Source organism: Anoplopoma fimbria, chromosome 9, assembly GCF_027596085.1.
Source record: "Anoplopoma fimbria isolate UVic2021 breed Golden Eagle Sablefish chromosome 9, Afim_UVic_2022, whole genome shotgun sequence".
In the NCBI taxonomy this organism is placed as follows: Eukaryota; Metazoa; Chordata; class Actinopteri; order Perciformes; family Anoplopomatidae; genus Anoplopoma; species Anoplopoma fimbria.
Window position 1 is genome coordinate 7,276,444 of NC_072457.1, and position 17,362 is coordinate 7,293,805.

At 40.8% G+C, this 17,362-nt stretch overlaps 1 protein-coding gene across 1 annotated transcript in view; it reads right to left on the reverse strand.

Moving 5' to 3' along the window:
• LOC129095493 (protein sidekick-1-like) overlaps positions 1 to 17,362 on the reverse strand; it is a 233,084-nt gene that overhangs the window by 19,612 nt on the left and 196,110 nt on the right. Inside the window, exons 25-30 of the mRNA XM_054603956.1 lie at positions 16,822 to 16,972; positions 14,290 to 14,530; positions 12,630 to 12,745; positions 10,040 to 10,226; positions 9,073 to 9,171; positions 5,633 to 5,827 (exon numbers count right to left, since the gene is read on the reverse strand). Coding sequence (XP_054459931.1) covers positions 5,633 to 5,827; positions 9,073 to 9,171; positions 10,040 to 10,226; positions 12,630 to 12,745; positions 14,290 to 14,530; positions 16,822 to 16,972 — 989 coding nt within the window. The remainder of the gene's footprint in view (positions 1 to 5,632; positions 5,828 to 9,072; positions 9,172 to 10,039; positions 10,227 to 12,629; positions 12,746 to 14,289; positions 14,531 to 16,821; positions 16,973 to 17,362) is intronic.

A 17,362-nucleotide genomic window follows, 5' to 3' on the forward strand; every position in this document is an offset into this window, starting at 1 on the left:
GCCTACGTGAACAGAATGAAGAAACGCTCTCTCTCTGTAATCTGAGCTTCTCTTTGTTTTGTTTACATAGCTTGGCCAGCTGTGCGTGGCTTTTAGTGCATGTGAGCGTGCCCCACTGGTTAGCTCGTGGCCGCCGCTGCGCACTGTGCTCATACAGCTGTTACAGCTGAAAATGCCGTCCTGACCCAAAGCTTACAGTGCTTACCTATCAGGTAAGCACTGTTAGCGCTGTTAGCCGCGACCCACCTGCACAGCTGTCACCATGTGGAGAGGCAAAAAGCAGCTTTCAATGCCTTTCACACTGGACATGGTTTGCACTGCTCTAGTCAAGTGGCGTGTTCCACCCACACTTTGTCAGTGAAAGCTCCTTTAGAAGGATGCCATTTTGCTGACGGCTGAGAGCCCGGTGCAGAAACATCTGCGTTCAAAATGTTTCTCCACTCATTTATTCAGCTTTCCTTAAATTTGTCTCCTATTTGTAAGATGGTGAAACACATTGTCGCAATGCATTCACATGTTTAAATGAAACAAGGCATCTAACCACAGTCGCATCAAAGAAACAATTTCTCAACAGATGCCCGTGTGAGTGTGTGTGCGTGTGTGTGTGTGTGTGTGTGTGTGTGTTTTTGTGTTTGTCTTCGCTATTCAATTAGAAGATAAAATATGACCCTGGGAGTCAGTATCTTTGTACAACTGTGTTGGCACAAGCTGTGTGATTAGTAGATGGGTTGTACACACACACACACACACACACACACACACACACACACACACACACACACACACACACACACACACACACACACACACACACACACACACACACACACACAAACAAAAACACATGGTTGGGGGGCATAACTGTTTCATTTCAGGGACATCAGATTATCGATTCAGTCTGGAAATTAAAGCATTATCGATTCTCTCTGAGGTTTAATTAATCTGCACTTATGCTCTCAAACATGCACAAGCACACGCACACACACACACACACACACACACACACACACACACACACACACACACACACACACACACACACAGGCTTGCCTTCCTTCATTCATCCTTATCACAAGTAATTTGAGTCAAATCTGTTTGACTCCTTTCTTCCCTTGTTCCCTTATTCTTCAAGATTGACTATTCTCTCCCTCCTTTGTTTTCCTGATACCATCTGTGTCTCCCTGTCTGTTCTCCTCTTGTTCCACTCCACGGTTAAGATCATGTTCTGATAATAAACTCATAATTGTCAGAACAAGTGCTGCCCTTTCAGCACGTACACAACTGTTTACTGCTACGCAAGGGGAGGGGAGTGCGATAGAAGTGAAGTGAAGTAGAAAGAAGAGATGCTTTTGGTGCTAGAGGAGGGTAAAGATATGGTTGTAAAGGGATGAATTCTACTAAAAATGCTAATGTACGTTGTCCATTACTTTATCAGTTACCACCCTCTTGGAGACAAACATCAGCATAGATACATCTCTCTACAGGGAGCTGTTTTCATTCATGCAAAAAGTCTTACACACATACTCACACCACACCACAACGCAATAAACCAATTTTCTTTTTCTGGGGATTAAGTTGGTCTCTTCAGCATCATCAGAAAGAAATCTCTATTAGGGCTACTCCGTCTATCTCACAGTGAGAATGGGCCATTACGTTAGTGAAGTGGAACAGGGATTCACTGGTTTCTATACTTAAGAAACCCTGATAATGATGCTGCAGATGTTATGATATCTGATCCAATTAAAGAGCACTACACCGGCTGGTAACTCTGAATAGAGCATCTGACATCATGATTCCGTGTTTTCATAAAAATTCTCTTCACTGTCACATTTTAATACCCTTTGCCTTTAGCCTACGAGACATACGCGGTGCCGGCTGACAGAGAAAAATTGGAGAGAGAGATCAGGTCTGACATATTTCAAAGGCTGAGAGCTGCATTCAAACCAAAGTTATTCATGCGTTCGCCACCAGAGCCACTGGAGCTTTGTCTTTAAAGTGATATTTCACTTTGGTGGAATAGTTCTCGGTCAAACTTTTCCCTATGCTTCTTCATCAACTGAATATATAACCCTGCTTGAAGAAATACTGACAATATGTTGTTATTATTTGATTAATCTATTTTTTATTTAATGTTCTTTTACTGCTTTTACTGTTTGTATAGATTTTAGTTCCATTTTTATGCATTTTAATTATTTTATAGTCTTGCATCCATTGGTCTCAAATTGCTGAATTGTTTTTGTCCTTTCAGTTGTTTTTTCACAGAACACACTTTTTATGTCTTATTTTCAGCAATCTTTGAAGCACTTTGCACTGCCATAACCTGTATGAAAGGTGCCATGCAAATACAGTTAGTATTGTTTTAAGAAACATCAAAAAAAGTATATGATCAGAACTTATCTAAAAACAGAAGTTATAGGAGCTCTTAATAAGAAACAATTTAACATTATATTAAGAGGAAATAATGTTATCATTGTAAATAATGTTATTATTGTAAATAATGTTTTTCAAGAAAACTGAAATAAAGTAAGTAATATAAGATAGATATAAGGGAGGGAAGACAATAACTCTAATCAGCTATTTAAACGTTAAAAAAATAATAGTATATAATATATAATATAATAATCAATAAAACATTTTCTTCTAAGTAAATATTTAAATAGAAATGCATTCATGTATTTGCTATTTGTGTGTTTTTATGCAAATAACCACTATAGACAATAACAAAGTAAATACATAACACTTAAAAGGATTTTTAATGAACTGGAGACATGAAAGTAGTTCAAGCAGAAGTCTTAACCTGATGAGATGAAAGGTGTCACAACCTCTAAATCTGAGGACAATACAACTTTTTATTTGTTTCTAAATTGAAGGGAAAATAACTGCACTGCTCAGAGTGAATGTGTGTTTGGGGATATACTTCTGTTCTGTTACAGGCTTTTAGAGACAAATCTGTCTTAGGAGAGTTACTGTTACTGTCTCAATCTTGCCAAAGGCTTGTGCTGTCATATTCAGTGTTTGAGTGTGTTAAAATTCCTCTTATTTTCACGGTTTATACCCTACGATGAGGCCAGCGACTGCTCGAATTACATGAAATGTTATAAAGGAATTAGCAACTTTTTGCTCCCCTAAAAGACAAAATTACCATAATTGCAGAGTGCTGTTAGGACTATTGATCATTAGTAATTACTTTGGTCTAGAATCTAAGATTTATGGCTTTCACATCTTGTTTTTTGGCCTGTGCTCTCTCCTTTGGCAAGAATTTAGCAAAACTGGTTAGACGCCCCCCTTATTGTATTTGACTACAGACCCCTAACCTTCTACAGCAGCTGGATATGCTTGATAAATCAACTCCCCCAGTAGGAACATTTAAATATACCTTATTTAAATTATTATGTCCTAAAAGTTGTCAGAACTAATAGCCGAATCCAGAGTTATTTTCTTCCATTGATGTGAATAAGTAAAAATAAGTATAAACACAACAAAGCATGAAGGGGGACTAGTTGGCGTGATGATGGTTTGTAGTATCATGTAGACACTTGTTAGTAACTGCCTTTTTTAAGATGTAAAAACTTAAAAATTCACGAGAGGGGTATCTACTGACGCATTTTATATCGTAAAACAAAATGTTAAAATCTTATAAGCTTGTGTTAACCACAGACCTAATTTCAGGTGTCTACACAAAAACCCATTCAAGAAAACCAACTGATTCCGGACCGGAAGTGACACAAATGCTGACTCATTTCCGGGTTTTAGGACTCATTCCTGCAGCACTCTATGGGCCTATGGAGGGAGAAGATCGCCGGAAGATTGAGGTTATTTCATCTGAATTTTATTATGAGAAACTTTTTTTGGGCCCTGCCTCTAACTCTGTCTGAAGAAGTTACTGTAAATGCTGCAATAGCATCAGCTTTAATAAATCTGGAGAGTATTTCTTATTTGAAAGAAGAGCAAAGAACGATTGAAGTTGCCTGTTGTAGGTAGTGATTGAAAAACGGTTCAATGATGATCCAATCACATGCTAAATCATCAAGTGCCAGCCCCTGTCCAAACAGGTTCTAATTATGGTTTCTCAGATGGTTTTGTGTAACAAACCATCTGCTGCGTCAGGTACGGACCCCCAGGTGTTTTTTTTGGAGCTGACTCTCATTGAGCCCCAGCAGGAGGTCTAATACCAGCTCATTACAATATCTACATTTACTGCCAAGCAGATCTTCCTCCACTGAAGTTTCTAAATGTCATTTCTTCTTGTTCTGTACTTAAAATGTCCCAGAAAAAAGGTCATCATTTATTCATCTTGTGCCAATATTAAGTGCCCAGTAACAAAGGATTCTGCATGTCCAACCACAAACTACTTGTTGTTGAAGCACTGATAATCTGTCGGAGCTCCACGCCTCGAGCTCCTTGCCTGTTTTTCCTTTCTCTAACTTTATCTGTGCGAGGACTTCACATCTGCCAGAACTCATTACATCCCCATAAATAGGGCTGCAGAGATCATAACATTTTGAAATGCATAAACTTCAGCTAACCTTTCCAGACTCTTACTGCACTGGCAATACTGTAGGAAATGACAAAATATCATCTTTGACCACTTGAAAATGTATGTAAAAAGAGAGGATGAAATACACTCAAAATAATTGTAGTTCTCTCCTGCAATAGACCCTCCGAATGGCAAAACGGAAAGGTAAAATTAATAACAATAATCAAGTTACTCCAGCTTTAAATTGGCTCATTCATGTCTAATCTGGTTTATTTAACACATTTTATTTCCTTATGCATCATTCTAATTTGATGTGAATTTCATTATAGATTATTACATTGCTTTGGCGCAAATGACACATGAGATGCATAATACTCATATATAGTGGGGGTGCATGAAAAAAGGCAAATCTTGCCCAACATTAGTCAAAGCTACCAACCTCACACCCCATTATTCTTGTTGAATTATTCAGCAGTGTAGAAAAAGCAAGTACGTTTCCAGAAGCAAAATGAACACACTAGTTATACTGGTTCCATTAGCGTCTGATTCAAAACTCTTTTAGAATTGAATCATACTGTTATCATTTCTTCCTATTTCAATATAATGAGAGAGAAAAGAGAGCAACTGATAATTCAAAAGACTTTTAATTTGAATCATCCGTGCCTCAGTGCAGACACATACTTAAGAGCAACCAAGTTTTTTTTTTTTTTCGAAATCTCTCCAAATAAGAACAAAATAAGCAACATTGTTCAACCTTTGGCAGAAGAAATATGTGTTTATGTAGAACGACATCCTTCATAGTAAGCTGATGGGTCTAAAATAGGTTTTCAAGGCCTTAAATTAAATTAAATACATGTCTGAAAGCAGTGTTTGATACGGGGAATTAGATTGAGGCTGGGGACCTTCATCGCATGCTGTCTCTCTCTCTCCATCACTTAATACTGTACTTAAATTATTCAAATATGATCTAATACAAATGAGAACCTCTCAAATACATTCGGCACCCCATGTGTTCGTGGCAGTGTGCGCGTTCAGGTTCCTACTTTTTAATAACAGTGGTTAACATCAGCAGGACCACATAAACAGATCTGATTCAAACCAGATACCATGTGAAGCTCAAGTGCATGTGTGTGTGTGTGTGTGTGTGTCCTTTACCTCTGCGTTCAGTGGTAACAACCACGGCTTCCTGCTCTTCGCCCCAGCCCACGGCGGTGCGAGCCGTAAGCCGGAAAACATAGGCCTGCTCAGGGGCAAGTCCCGTGACGGTGAACTGTCGAGCGTTGGAGCCCACCTCCACCGTGGTCCATCGCTGAGGGTCCCTACTGTCCAAGCAGTAAGAGATCTGGTAGCCTGGTGAGGGACAGACGGGGAGACAGACGGAGGAGGAAGACAGTTGGAATCTGTGAGAAAAATCCTGTGTGTGAATGTTTTTTTATTTCTGTGTGTTATATTTTTGTGGCCTACTTTAAATCACAGAGCCCACAGGAATCAAAAGACAGCACAATGTGAGATAGGAAAAAGAGCCTGAAAACAGAACCACACAGTCCCACGTATCACACAGCTGCATTTCCACAGAAACTCAGACAAACAAACACACTTTTCTGCCGTTCCTGAAAATGTCCTGCTCTGAAGAGATTCGATTCATGCAGCTGCTTTGCCGTTTGTACCGGTGTATGTATGGCGCCCTTATGTTCCACTCTGACGTTACCAAGAACATACACAAAGTCATAATTCACACAAAGCTCACACTCTGACATTCCCCTAAACACGCACACACATTATGAAAACATCTCCTGTCCCGCTGCCTGTGAACGGCGGTGTACACGGCTTGTGTCTGTTTCTCTGTCTCATGTGCAGTAGGCCATGTAATAACACTAACACCCTTGAACACATACACACATACACCCAATCCGCTGATCCCCGACCAAGCTTTCCACAGGCCACTGGCCACTCACAAAGGCTCTCAATATGAAGATTTGTATTGTACACAAAATACACACATCCACAAACACACACACACACATGTGTGCGGAGGTTCACAGTAAAACCGTCAGGATGGTAATCTGATCAGAGGGGTTTAATCTGGTTGTGCGGGTGATAATCTCATCAGATAGTCTGATTGTATATTAATGCGAATGCAGTGTGTGGAAGATTATTGGATAACAGCTAGATAACAAATCCTCTTGCCGGTTGGGTCAGAGCGCAGCATTATGTTGTGTACTGTGAATATCATTGGGCGTCGCTGCTATCAGATACAAGAGGCTCCATCTCCATTACAAAGTTACTGTGTCATGTTGGTGAAAGCCCATCTCCATTTTAAATGGAAAATATGTAAAATGAACATGATATTTCATAGCTGAAGGCTTTCAAAATGTGTAATTATTCAAAAAAAAAAATGTTGTTGCTTTTAGCTGCTCAGCGCTCACTGACCTTGTCTGTGTTAATGAAAAACTCACAATGTTACGACTAAGCCTTCCTGAGAGATATTTAGTAGTACTACTACTGTACATCAAAGTACGTCAGAGATGAAAGCTTGCAGCTTCTGGTGGTTGCTACGTGTGGTGACTCTTTGTTCCCTCTTCCATTTCTACACTTCATACTCGTTGTATAACGCGTTTAATCACATGCTTAGTTTTACCATAGCTTCCACCAGACCAGAGATCTATGGGTAGTTAAAGCTGAGAAAACGCTCCAAACCATGGCTGAATTCTGAACAAAGAGACAACCTATGACAGTCTAAATGATGACTTTTCACTGTTATGTTCTCAATTGATTTGATGTTTAATGGATTGTTTTGTATTGCATTTATTTTAGATTTCATGTTTAGTAAGCCCTGAAGATGTACTAAATGCAGAGATTATGGATGCATTAATTGTAGTAAGTGAGAATAACGATGACTTTATTTGCTCTATTAATCGACTCCTGTGCTTACTGTTCTAATTTGTCCTATTTTCTTAATGGTTTCCTTCTCGTGTACGGGAAGATAATCATCCAACCATCCCTGATTAAATTGCCACACTAATAAATTGCTGGAATGGCTTTTGGATTTCTTTGTTTAAATGGGCACACTGCACCACTCGTTCTATGAGCCGAAGTAGAACGTTGTTATTATTCCATACAGTTTGTTTAATTATAAAATAATATACTATTTTTGCAGATAGCGTCGAAAAATCTGTTTTGGATACGGTTTCCTGCCAACAGGTAGTGATCAGGCGACGGGCATCAAACTGCAACTTTGCAATGCCTTTGAGCATTGCATTGTGGGACTATAGTTTTCTTTGAGTACTGAAGTTTGTGACTTGAGTGAACACAAATACTCAAAGCTTCCTAATAATTAGTGTGTAAAATTAGAAATGGGATGCAGCTTGGGGCTATAATATATTCACCAGGAGGTCACGTGACAACACCAATGCCTCAATGCCTTGTGCCAAATTAGATTGTGCACCTTCTGTGGTCTTGTTTCTCCTCTGTCCAACCCCCTGTGTCAGTCCCCTATGGGTTGAAAACCCAAGGAGAAATGATGCAGTCATGAGCACTAAAGAAAGCGGTGGGCTACAGTTATTTGTATCTGCATAGTCTCCACACACACACACACACACACACACACACACACACACACACACACACACACACACACACACACACACACACACACACACACACACACACACACACACACACACACACACACACACACCTCGTTCCCAGCAAGGACACAGCAGGACTGCACTTTTCCGTGTGTCTCTGTGATCGAGAGAGGGAGATTTGCCCTCCCACTCATCCTTCTGTCACAGAGTGGTGTCGCACTAAATGTCCTCCCCTTACGATACAGTCACACATCACTCACACCGTCCTGCTGGACTCCCACCCCCACTGAGAGGACAAATACTACTCATTTCTACCCCCTGCAACACACACACAAACACACACCTGTCCCTGCTCTCACCTCCATACATCTCCCCTCTGCTGTCTCTCCCCTTCTGTTCTCTCGGTTTCCAGCTCAGCAGCTCTCACATTCCTCTCTCCCCTTCCTCGCCTCTCTTCCTCTTCGTTAATCTGTTCTCTCTGATTCACTCCCCACGTTGTGATTTGCAGTTTCAGGAACAAGTGATACGTTTGAATCTCAGTGTTTATATATGAGGCAATGTATGCATTAGGAAAGGGGTCTTGCTTCAGCAGCTATAATAGCCCTTTTCCCCGGGTACAAGGTTGATCACTGATACACACACACACACACACACACACACACACACACACACACACACACACCAACAAACGTCGGCACTAAAGTGGAGCTGACCGTTGTTTGAAAGCTCAAAAACAGAATCAGCTCTTTTTCCATTTTACGGCTTTAACTTCCTCCTTTGCCTTGAAAGATCACAGTGGTGTGTGTGTGTGACTGTGTGTGTACAATTTTTTTTAAAACGGCTCACAAATTTCCTCTCTAAGCCGAGCTCTGTTCTTTATCAATTGAAAATTAATCTATTGTCATTAAAAGCGTGAAAAATGGATTACAATTTAAATGCTGCTCCAAAATACCTGCTTCCTCATGTGTGTGTGTGTGTGTGTGTGTGTGTGTGTGATTGTTATTGTACCTAATATGATGCCGTTGGGTTTCGTGGGTGGCTGCCATACCACCCTAACTGATGACAAACGAACTTCTGGAAACACCATCCTGACAGGGGGGCCTGGGACTGGAGAGAAAAATAGAGAAGGGAGTTGGCAGCAGAATGAAACAGTAAAAATGTACAAAGAGGAGGAGAAAATAAAGCACAAAAGGATTCCTTCAATACTGTCATGAGAAAGAGAGTGTCTCAACATCAAGCACTTATACTCTAATAAGTTAGAATGACGGGACCACGGCACACAAACACGTGCATATGCTCTCCACACACCCACACACACACATATATAGTGTCTTATAGATATATAGTGTCTTATAGAAAGAGGCACTACTAAAAGATGCAAAATAGAAAATGTAATTTTCTCTCAGCTCAAAACCGCTCCTGATAAAAGTACATGTTCCACACCACCAAATACATGTCAATGCGAGTGTGAGTGTGTGTACAGTATGTGTATGTGTGTGACTGACAGAGAGACAGGATGGAGGTTCATTATACATTGCCGGGAATTGACTTCCCCGTTCTTGTTTCATCCTGAAATGAGAAAAACTTTTCAAACGTGACACCGTTTGATAGAGGAAGAGGTGTGAGTGTGCGTGTGAGTCTTCCTATGTGTGTGAATTATTTGTCTGTGTGTGTTTCATTATTCAAGAAGACCAGACCGGGTTACTGCCATGGTCGTTTCTGAGGAGATCTGCACACATAGCACACACACAATGTGTTCTCCATGTCTGGTGTGTGGAGGGGGTCTGAGGGGTCAGGTGAGCCCAGAGGATGATCAGTGAAGTGGGGGAAAAGACTGTTGGCTGTGCTGACAGCAGAGAAGGGAAAAGGTGAAGAACAGCTACAGAGGTGAGGGGAAAAAAGGCAAAAAGTGTTGAGGAAACTGCGGGACAGAAAGGTCAGTGATCAGACCGAGACAGAAGGAGAGAGATCCTACCATCTTCTTTGGTTCGAAGCAGTATGGGGTTGCTCTGTGGTCCGTCACCCATCCGTGTGTAAGCCAGCACCTGCAGCACGTACACAGAGTATTGTTGGAGAGCGCCGAGCAGCAGAGTTACACTCCCCTCTCCTTCTGCCACCTGAACCCTGGGGGGCCCGTCTGAGTCCTTCTCGCTGTACAACACCTGGACACAGACGCACACAAGAGGCATGTCACACATGTGATCGCAAACACACAAATCGACCAAAAAGAGAACAAATATGTAGAGTTAAATCCTGCAATTTACACTCTGTTAGCACTGTTTGTCTGTTTTTTCCCTAATTTACTGCAGGTTTAGTCGCCAACTCCCTCAATACAGTTGTAAACTGTCTGCAGCCTCATTCCTACATCAGATTTAGATCTTTGAAACCGCTATAATCAATATTATAGTAATACAGGGGAAACCTTATATAGTGATTATATCTATCCAGATCAAATTATCAGTGAATGATATGATAACCATTTTTTTGTTTTTGGTGTATAAGCTCTTAAAACGTGATAAGGTAATAGAATGTCGGTGTTGTGTTCATGCTGCCCTAATGTGGTGCAGAAATTGGTTATCCAATGAACAAAGTAATTTTCTACAACAGCTGAGCATTGACGTTTTTAGTCAAACATGAGGTATAAAAAGTGTATTTGTTGAGGACTTTCAGCAGCAGATTTGGTGTGCTAGCGAATATTTAATCAAGCAATTTAATCATAGAGCTGTGTATGAGGAATTCAACCAAAACACATGCCCATCGTCATCAAGTCAACGTTATCTTTTATAGCCCAAAATCACACATAAGCCTCAAACGGCTTTAAAACCTGCACAGCATAGCGCATCATAATGAAGGAACATGTTAGCCAGTGCAACACTGTGACTCATTGATGGTTTTGGGACAATGGAGGTTTTTGGCACCGAGGAATAGGCCACATCGAGCTTTTGATACAGACAAAATGCCTGGCAGTTTTGATCTTTTCATGGGATTTGGTGACAATGAGAAACATTTATAAAAAAAAATTAAAAAAACCCGGACCTATCCTTTATCATCTACTACCAGAAAAAATGTAATAAAATCAGGATGATGTGTCAAGAACTGTTCTTTTTGCTCTTTCTCTCTCAGTGTTATTCATTTTCATGAACTCCCTGCCACACTTAAAATCATTTTGAAGGAAAATGGCAGATCTTAAGTGTCTAAAAACCGAAATAGTCATGGGGAGAGCGTGGCAGGACTGCAGGAGGTAGTTAACTACTCAAAATCTACTAAGGGATGGGAGGCGTTGAGGAGCTCCTGCTGGCGGCCACTTCTCATCTATTAACATGGTGTGATCCTCAGGAGGGGACAAGAAAACACACACAGATGGGGAGTGTTATTGCTTTGGGCATGGTGTATAATATGACCTGGATTTTACACAGCATTTTTAAAAATACTGGATGGTACTGGTTTATATCACACAGTTACAGCCTGTTTCTTCAGCAGATTTATGTATTTATAACACAACCGTGTCCATGCAAATTAAGATAAATTGCCTTCTTTTTAAAGGTTTCTTCTGCTATGTTTTCTTTGGGCTGGTGATTAAGAGCTGTGCTCAATGCCAGTTTTATATTAGTAAAAATATTTAGCATGTGCTTTCTCCATGTTAAATGCCTTTCTAAGGATGTTGAGGGGTGCTATATGCTAGTGAACAAGAAAAGCTAAATTGCAAAAAAAAACCAAACAGACAACTGGTAGGTGTCTTCTATTTATTTTAAAACCAAAAAAGGAAGTGGAGTGCATTATAATAAACCCCTGGAGGGTGTGCGTGGGAGTGAGGAAGGAGAATTGGGACTGCCAGTGAGTGCTGCACTTAGGTATAAATGAGTGCACCTGGCATTTCACCATCAACAGTATTTATCTAGCCTTTTCTTACAAACCTGTCAACAACGTTACCGTCATGGAGTTCCAGCAAGAAAGTATTCTCTAATTTAGTAAGAAAATATAATACATGGATTGATTGTAAACTGTGTTTCTTAAGTGGGTCCCGAGTCTGGACTTAAATACTAATTCAGGATCTCCAAAGCATATTCACACCATGCATGTACACCCAACAAATATGCTTCTGTTGCATCAACTGCAGTTTATGCTATTTTTCAAACAAACAAAGCACATCCCAAAAACCATCAGGCTTTATGGATTATTGTCATTTTTTCCTAAATGAATAATCCAGCTATTGTTTCTACTACAGCATGACACAAAAACTGTTGTTTTATGAAAGGGTATTAAACATTAAAGCCTCTCTCATATGCATGTGCACAGTTACACACACGCCCCCAGACATACTAACTGAGGCCGGGTGCTTTTAGAAGCAGTAATGTAGGAAAACCAAAAGAGAGCAGTTACAGGCGATTACGTCATCTTCGGCTTATATTAGATGTTATGTGTGCAAGACTTTGTGCATCTTTTTGTGTTGGTGTGAAAGTGTGTGGAGGTGTTGCAGGAAGTGATAATAGGCTGAGGGGGTCAAGTGAGAATGCCATCATGGGATTGTGTGCAAGTGTGTGTTTGTGTTTGAGTGTTTTACACACCTTGTATCCGAGTACGACTCCATTCTTCTGTGCCTGAGGGAGAGCAGACCATTTGAGCAGGATCCTGGTGGAGCTCACTGCCTCAGCGGTCACATTCATCGGAGACCCAGATGGAACTAGAGAAAACAAACACACACACATTCCTACATTACCAACAGTGGACTATCACTCCACCCTGACCATGTAAGGACCACTATTTCTAGTCATGTTGAAAAATGATGTTTTTATGATGATCTTTGAATAATATTTCACACAGGACTGACATGCTGAGCTGATGAAAATATAAGGCAACAGTAAACTATATTATTTGCAGCAAAAAAACTAAAGTTGGAATTATTAATGTGAAATAGTGAGCAAAATCACACAGATATTATCTCCCGACAGGATTAAATTCACAGCATGCAATATCAAAATCAATGAAGCTCCCCTAGAGAAATATATGCCGTCCAAATAGGAGTTTTGAAGCAGAGTAAAAGTTTGCTAAACCCAGTCTGTCATAAACAAAACTGCTAAATTAAATTATGAATAATTTGCATGACCCCACAGGGAAAACCCTGCTGGTGCCACTTTTCTACCGTTTTTCTCCAATATTCTGATTCAGAGACATTAGCCGCATTTTGAGAATATGGGAGACAAACACGAAACAAAAATGTAATAAACAGAATCCCATTGTGTCGACAAAGACAGCAAAATGAAAAAAACAACCTTTATGCCTGCAGTCATTTACTACTGATAAACAAAATTGATATTAAATATGACAAAACATTTTCGGATGTTTACTTCTCCATCCATTGGGTTATATATTTCTATCTGTATCACACCAATTTCTTCTTCAGACAACTTGGATCAAAAAGGTTTGTTTGAGAAAAACAGCCTCAATGTGACTAAAGGTTTGTCAAAGGCTCATGACCTCTGTGACAGCTTGCCTCTTGGGTTACTTTATTTTGTTATTCTATTATAATTTTATTATCATCAGATACATATAGGAAATTCGTCCTCTGCATTCAACCCATCCTAAACATTTAGGGAGCTTTAAAGCATCCATGGGAAAACAATGTTAAAGAGGAATGTTAATTTATTGGAAAAAAACTGACTTCCTTAATGGGACTAGAGGCTCTCCTTAACTGCTGCATTTCAGTCGGATTGAACATCACTCTGTCCTATTACACACAGTGTAAAGATTTATATTTATTCAGGAGTTGAGGAATACAAATAGTTATTCTACATGAACCTTTCATCCCAATACTGTGCATAAAATGTTATTTGGGAGTGTGTATGTGTTAAGAGCTGGTGGGATTGATGTGAGTGTGCGGTCAAGATTTCAAATTCACAACAACCAGCAGGATTTACATTTGAATACAGAGGGTCTTGAAGGGCAGCACTGATTTAAAACATGAGCAACAATGGACCTCCAAAATGTCCATTGAATGTGTAACGCCATCCACCCCTCCCCCTCCCGCTCCCACTCTCCGTCAATCTTCCCCTCACTGAAATAGAGGGAGAGTGTAGAGGGCAGATGAAGGGAGACTGAGGGAGGTAATTGTGCACTCTATTCCTCATCCATGTGTCTTCTTATAACCTGCTAATACCATATTGGACAGACAGCTCTGCTGGACACTTGCAAACAGGAAACAGGAGTGATGGAGGTCTGTGTATTTACCAGATTCTGCAGTGAGTGCGGCGACAGTGTCGCTCCACGGTCCAGGTCCTATGGAGTTGTAGGCCTGTATCTGAACCTGGTACTTGGTCCAGGGATTCAGGCCCTCTACCGTGGTCTCGCTGGTCCCCCCTGCTCTCTCCACATCCTCCGTCCTGTCCTCCCCCTGGCCGTCTGTCCTCCACAGTCTCAGCCGGTACCCCACAGACTCTGGACTGCTGTTGTACTCGGACTCTGGAAGAGGCTGGAAGGTAACAAAAGGGCAGATTAAATAGAGGTCATTCCTGATTTATGTTTTTTTAGTGACTTTGTTTAGTTTACTGTCATGTTGACCATACTTTACAGACAAAACTGTGTTTATTAACTGCTATATATGGTGGTGTTGTCATATAATGATATTTGCCGCACCCTTAAGCTGGTGAGAATAGACAGCACAGTTAAAGTGGCACTCCTAAGGATCATTGCTAGTTAGGTCATACATGTTCAAAAACATCAAACAAATATAACCTTGTAAAGGATAAGACGGTCAGTAAACTAAGACTTTGAAGATATCTGCTATTTTCAGGATAATTCCAGAGGCAGATCCTTTTTTTAATTTTGTGAACCTCATTCCACAAACGCTTAATAAATGAGGGCCGGTGTGCCAATCCTGATCTGTGTCTTATAATTTGTCAGCACTTGGTCACTCTGGGCCATTCCTGCACTTGGTGAATTTAATTAATTTTGACTGTGATTGATGAAAGAAGACCTATCTATACAGAGAAAGAGCTGAAAAGGATGATTGAACGAGAAAACCAATTTTGGTCAAATTGTGATTAATAAAATGATAATGTTGGTTAGCATGCAACAGCTTGTTGCTCTATGAAGCAATATGACACAGTTCCACATAACTAACATGGAGTGATACCCCGCCTGTACTTCTGAGAAATATTGAATACAGGTCCTTAGCGGAGCAGAAAGAAGACACACATACAGTACATTCATATACATCCAATACAGGCACAACTGGGCACATACTGTATGAGATTCACAAAGATTGGACAGTGCTCAGATAGACAACAAGAACCTTTTGAACTTCCGTGCCCTGCAGTGGCAGCATCAAAACATACCCAGAATGGAGTTGAGTCCTGACTACACAAGTGGAATATCAAGTTAAGATCCTCACAATGTAAAATAAACAAACACACACACACACACACACACACACACACGCACGCACGCACGCACACGCACAGGTGAAAAGGTCATTACGTAGCTCTAAAGAATATGGTTATTTATGAGACATGTCTAAATTTAAAGTACATCCTAAAAACCTTTTACTGTCTTCTCCCCTTTGACATTCCATCCTCTGATCTTCCTCTCTCCATCACCCTCTTCTCCCTGTTTTATTCACACTCCGTCATCCTCTCTTTGCTTCCACTCTCATTTCCTGTCACCCTCCCTCCTTCTGCTGTCCATACTTTTTCTCTGTCACCTCATCCTCCATACTCTGCCCGTGAACCGCCACGTCACTATGCATTACAGCCAAAAACCACCTATTAGTCGCTGCCCTAAAATCGCATTAGTGAGAAGTTCAGTTTCGTTCGCAGCATATAATTCCATAGAAGATTTGAACGAACATTGTACAGTGGTTGCTCTGTGCTGCGCTGCAGATAAAGAAGTGAGACACCCAGCCATTTTAAATACCCTCAGCTTAGCATTTAGGAGCTATAATACAGAATGTCACATTAGCTTTATTGCCCTTAATATGCAGCTTAGAATAATAGCCTTAGCTAAAACCATTGTGATGGTTTCATTACAGCAGAAAAGCTAGCATAGCTCAGACTGGGCGCTAACATGCAGGTAAAATCCCATTAGCATGCTGCACAGGTTGCCCATAGCGCCTCAGTGTCTGTGTCTGATTTGACAGGCTCTTTTTCTCATTCCAACTCTTAAATGGAAAAATACTCTGCTCTCCATTTATGTTATAATAGAGGAGCCGGATGGGGGAGTAAAAGAGAGAGGGAGGGGAAAGAGGGAAGGACGAAGAGCAAGAACAAGAGCAAAAGAAGAAAAGACAGTAAAGAGAAAATTACATTGCAGTTTGTGCTGCTAGCGGTCGGCGCGTTGAATGGAAAATCTGACAGATTAGTGTTAGCGCTGATAACAAGGAGAGACACTGATTACTGGCTGTCAGCCACTCAACCTGTTCAGTCCTTCTTGTGGGGAGTTCACACGCACGTGCATATTCACACATGCACTGATGTTGAAGAGAAAAGCAATTAAACAGATGTGCAGAGCAAAGAAAATCCTCATCAGTCAAATTAGCACTATTTGGATGACTGTAAAGGGGCAGAGGGAGGCTTAACTGTTTTGAAGAGGTAAATAATATAGTTTACTGTTGCCTTATATTTTCATCAGCTCAGCATGTCAGTCCTGTGTGAAATATTATTCAAAGATCATCATAAAAACATCATTTTTCAACATGACTAGAAATAGTGGTCCTTACATGGTCGGAGGAAGTGTGTCTCTATGTGTGAGCATGTGTTTCAGTACCTTCCAGTTGAAGCGCAGGCTGGTCTGTGTGGCAGACAGCAGGGTGAGGTTAGAGGGGGGTGTGTCAGGGGCCGCCTGCAGGGTTTGAATCAGCCTGGAGGGGGCGCTCATGGCACTGGAGCCGACAATGTTCACCTGCCGCATCCTGAACCTGGTGAGAGCAGAGAGCACAGCTAAAGGGACACTGCAGCGATTTGACACAACAACGTAGTTCATGAGTCACAAGGAGAACTACTCGGACAAGGAGAAACGGTATCATGATGTCTACTGCAGGGTGAACTCCAAATAGAAAAAAAGGCATACGTTACAAATTGGGGTTTTGCAGTTTAAAAGATTTGTGTGTTAACCAGACAGGGAAGGTCTAACAAGAAGATGATATCGAGCTGCATTATGGGTAATGTAGGATCCAGTGTTTTTAGAGCTAGATCCATACTAGCCTCTGCTGCTTTGAGTTAGATATTTCTTCTTAAATATGCCTCTTTTGTGTCCAAACACTTCATGACAGTGCAACACTTAATTGCTGGATTACTTTTCTGAACAC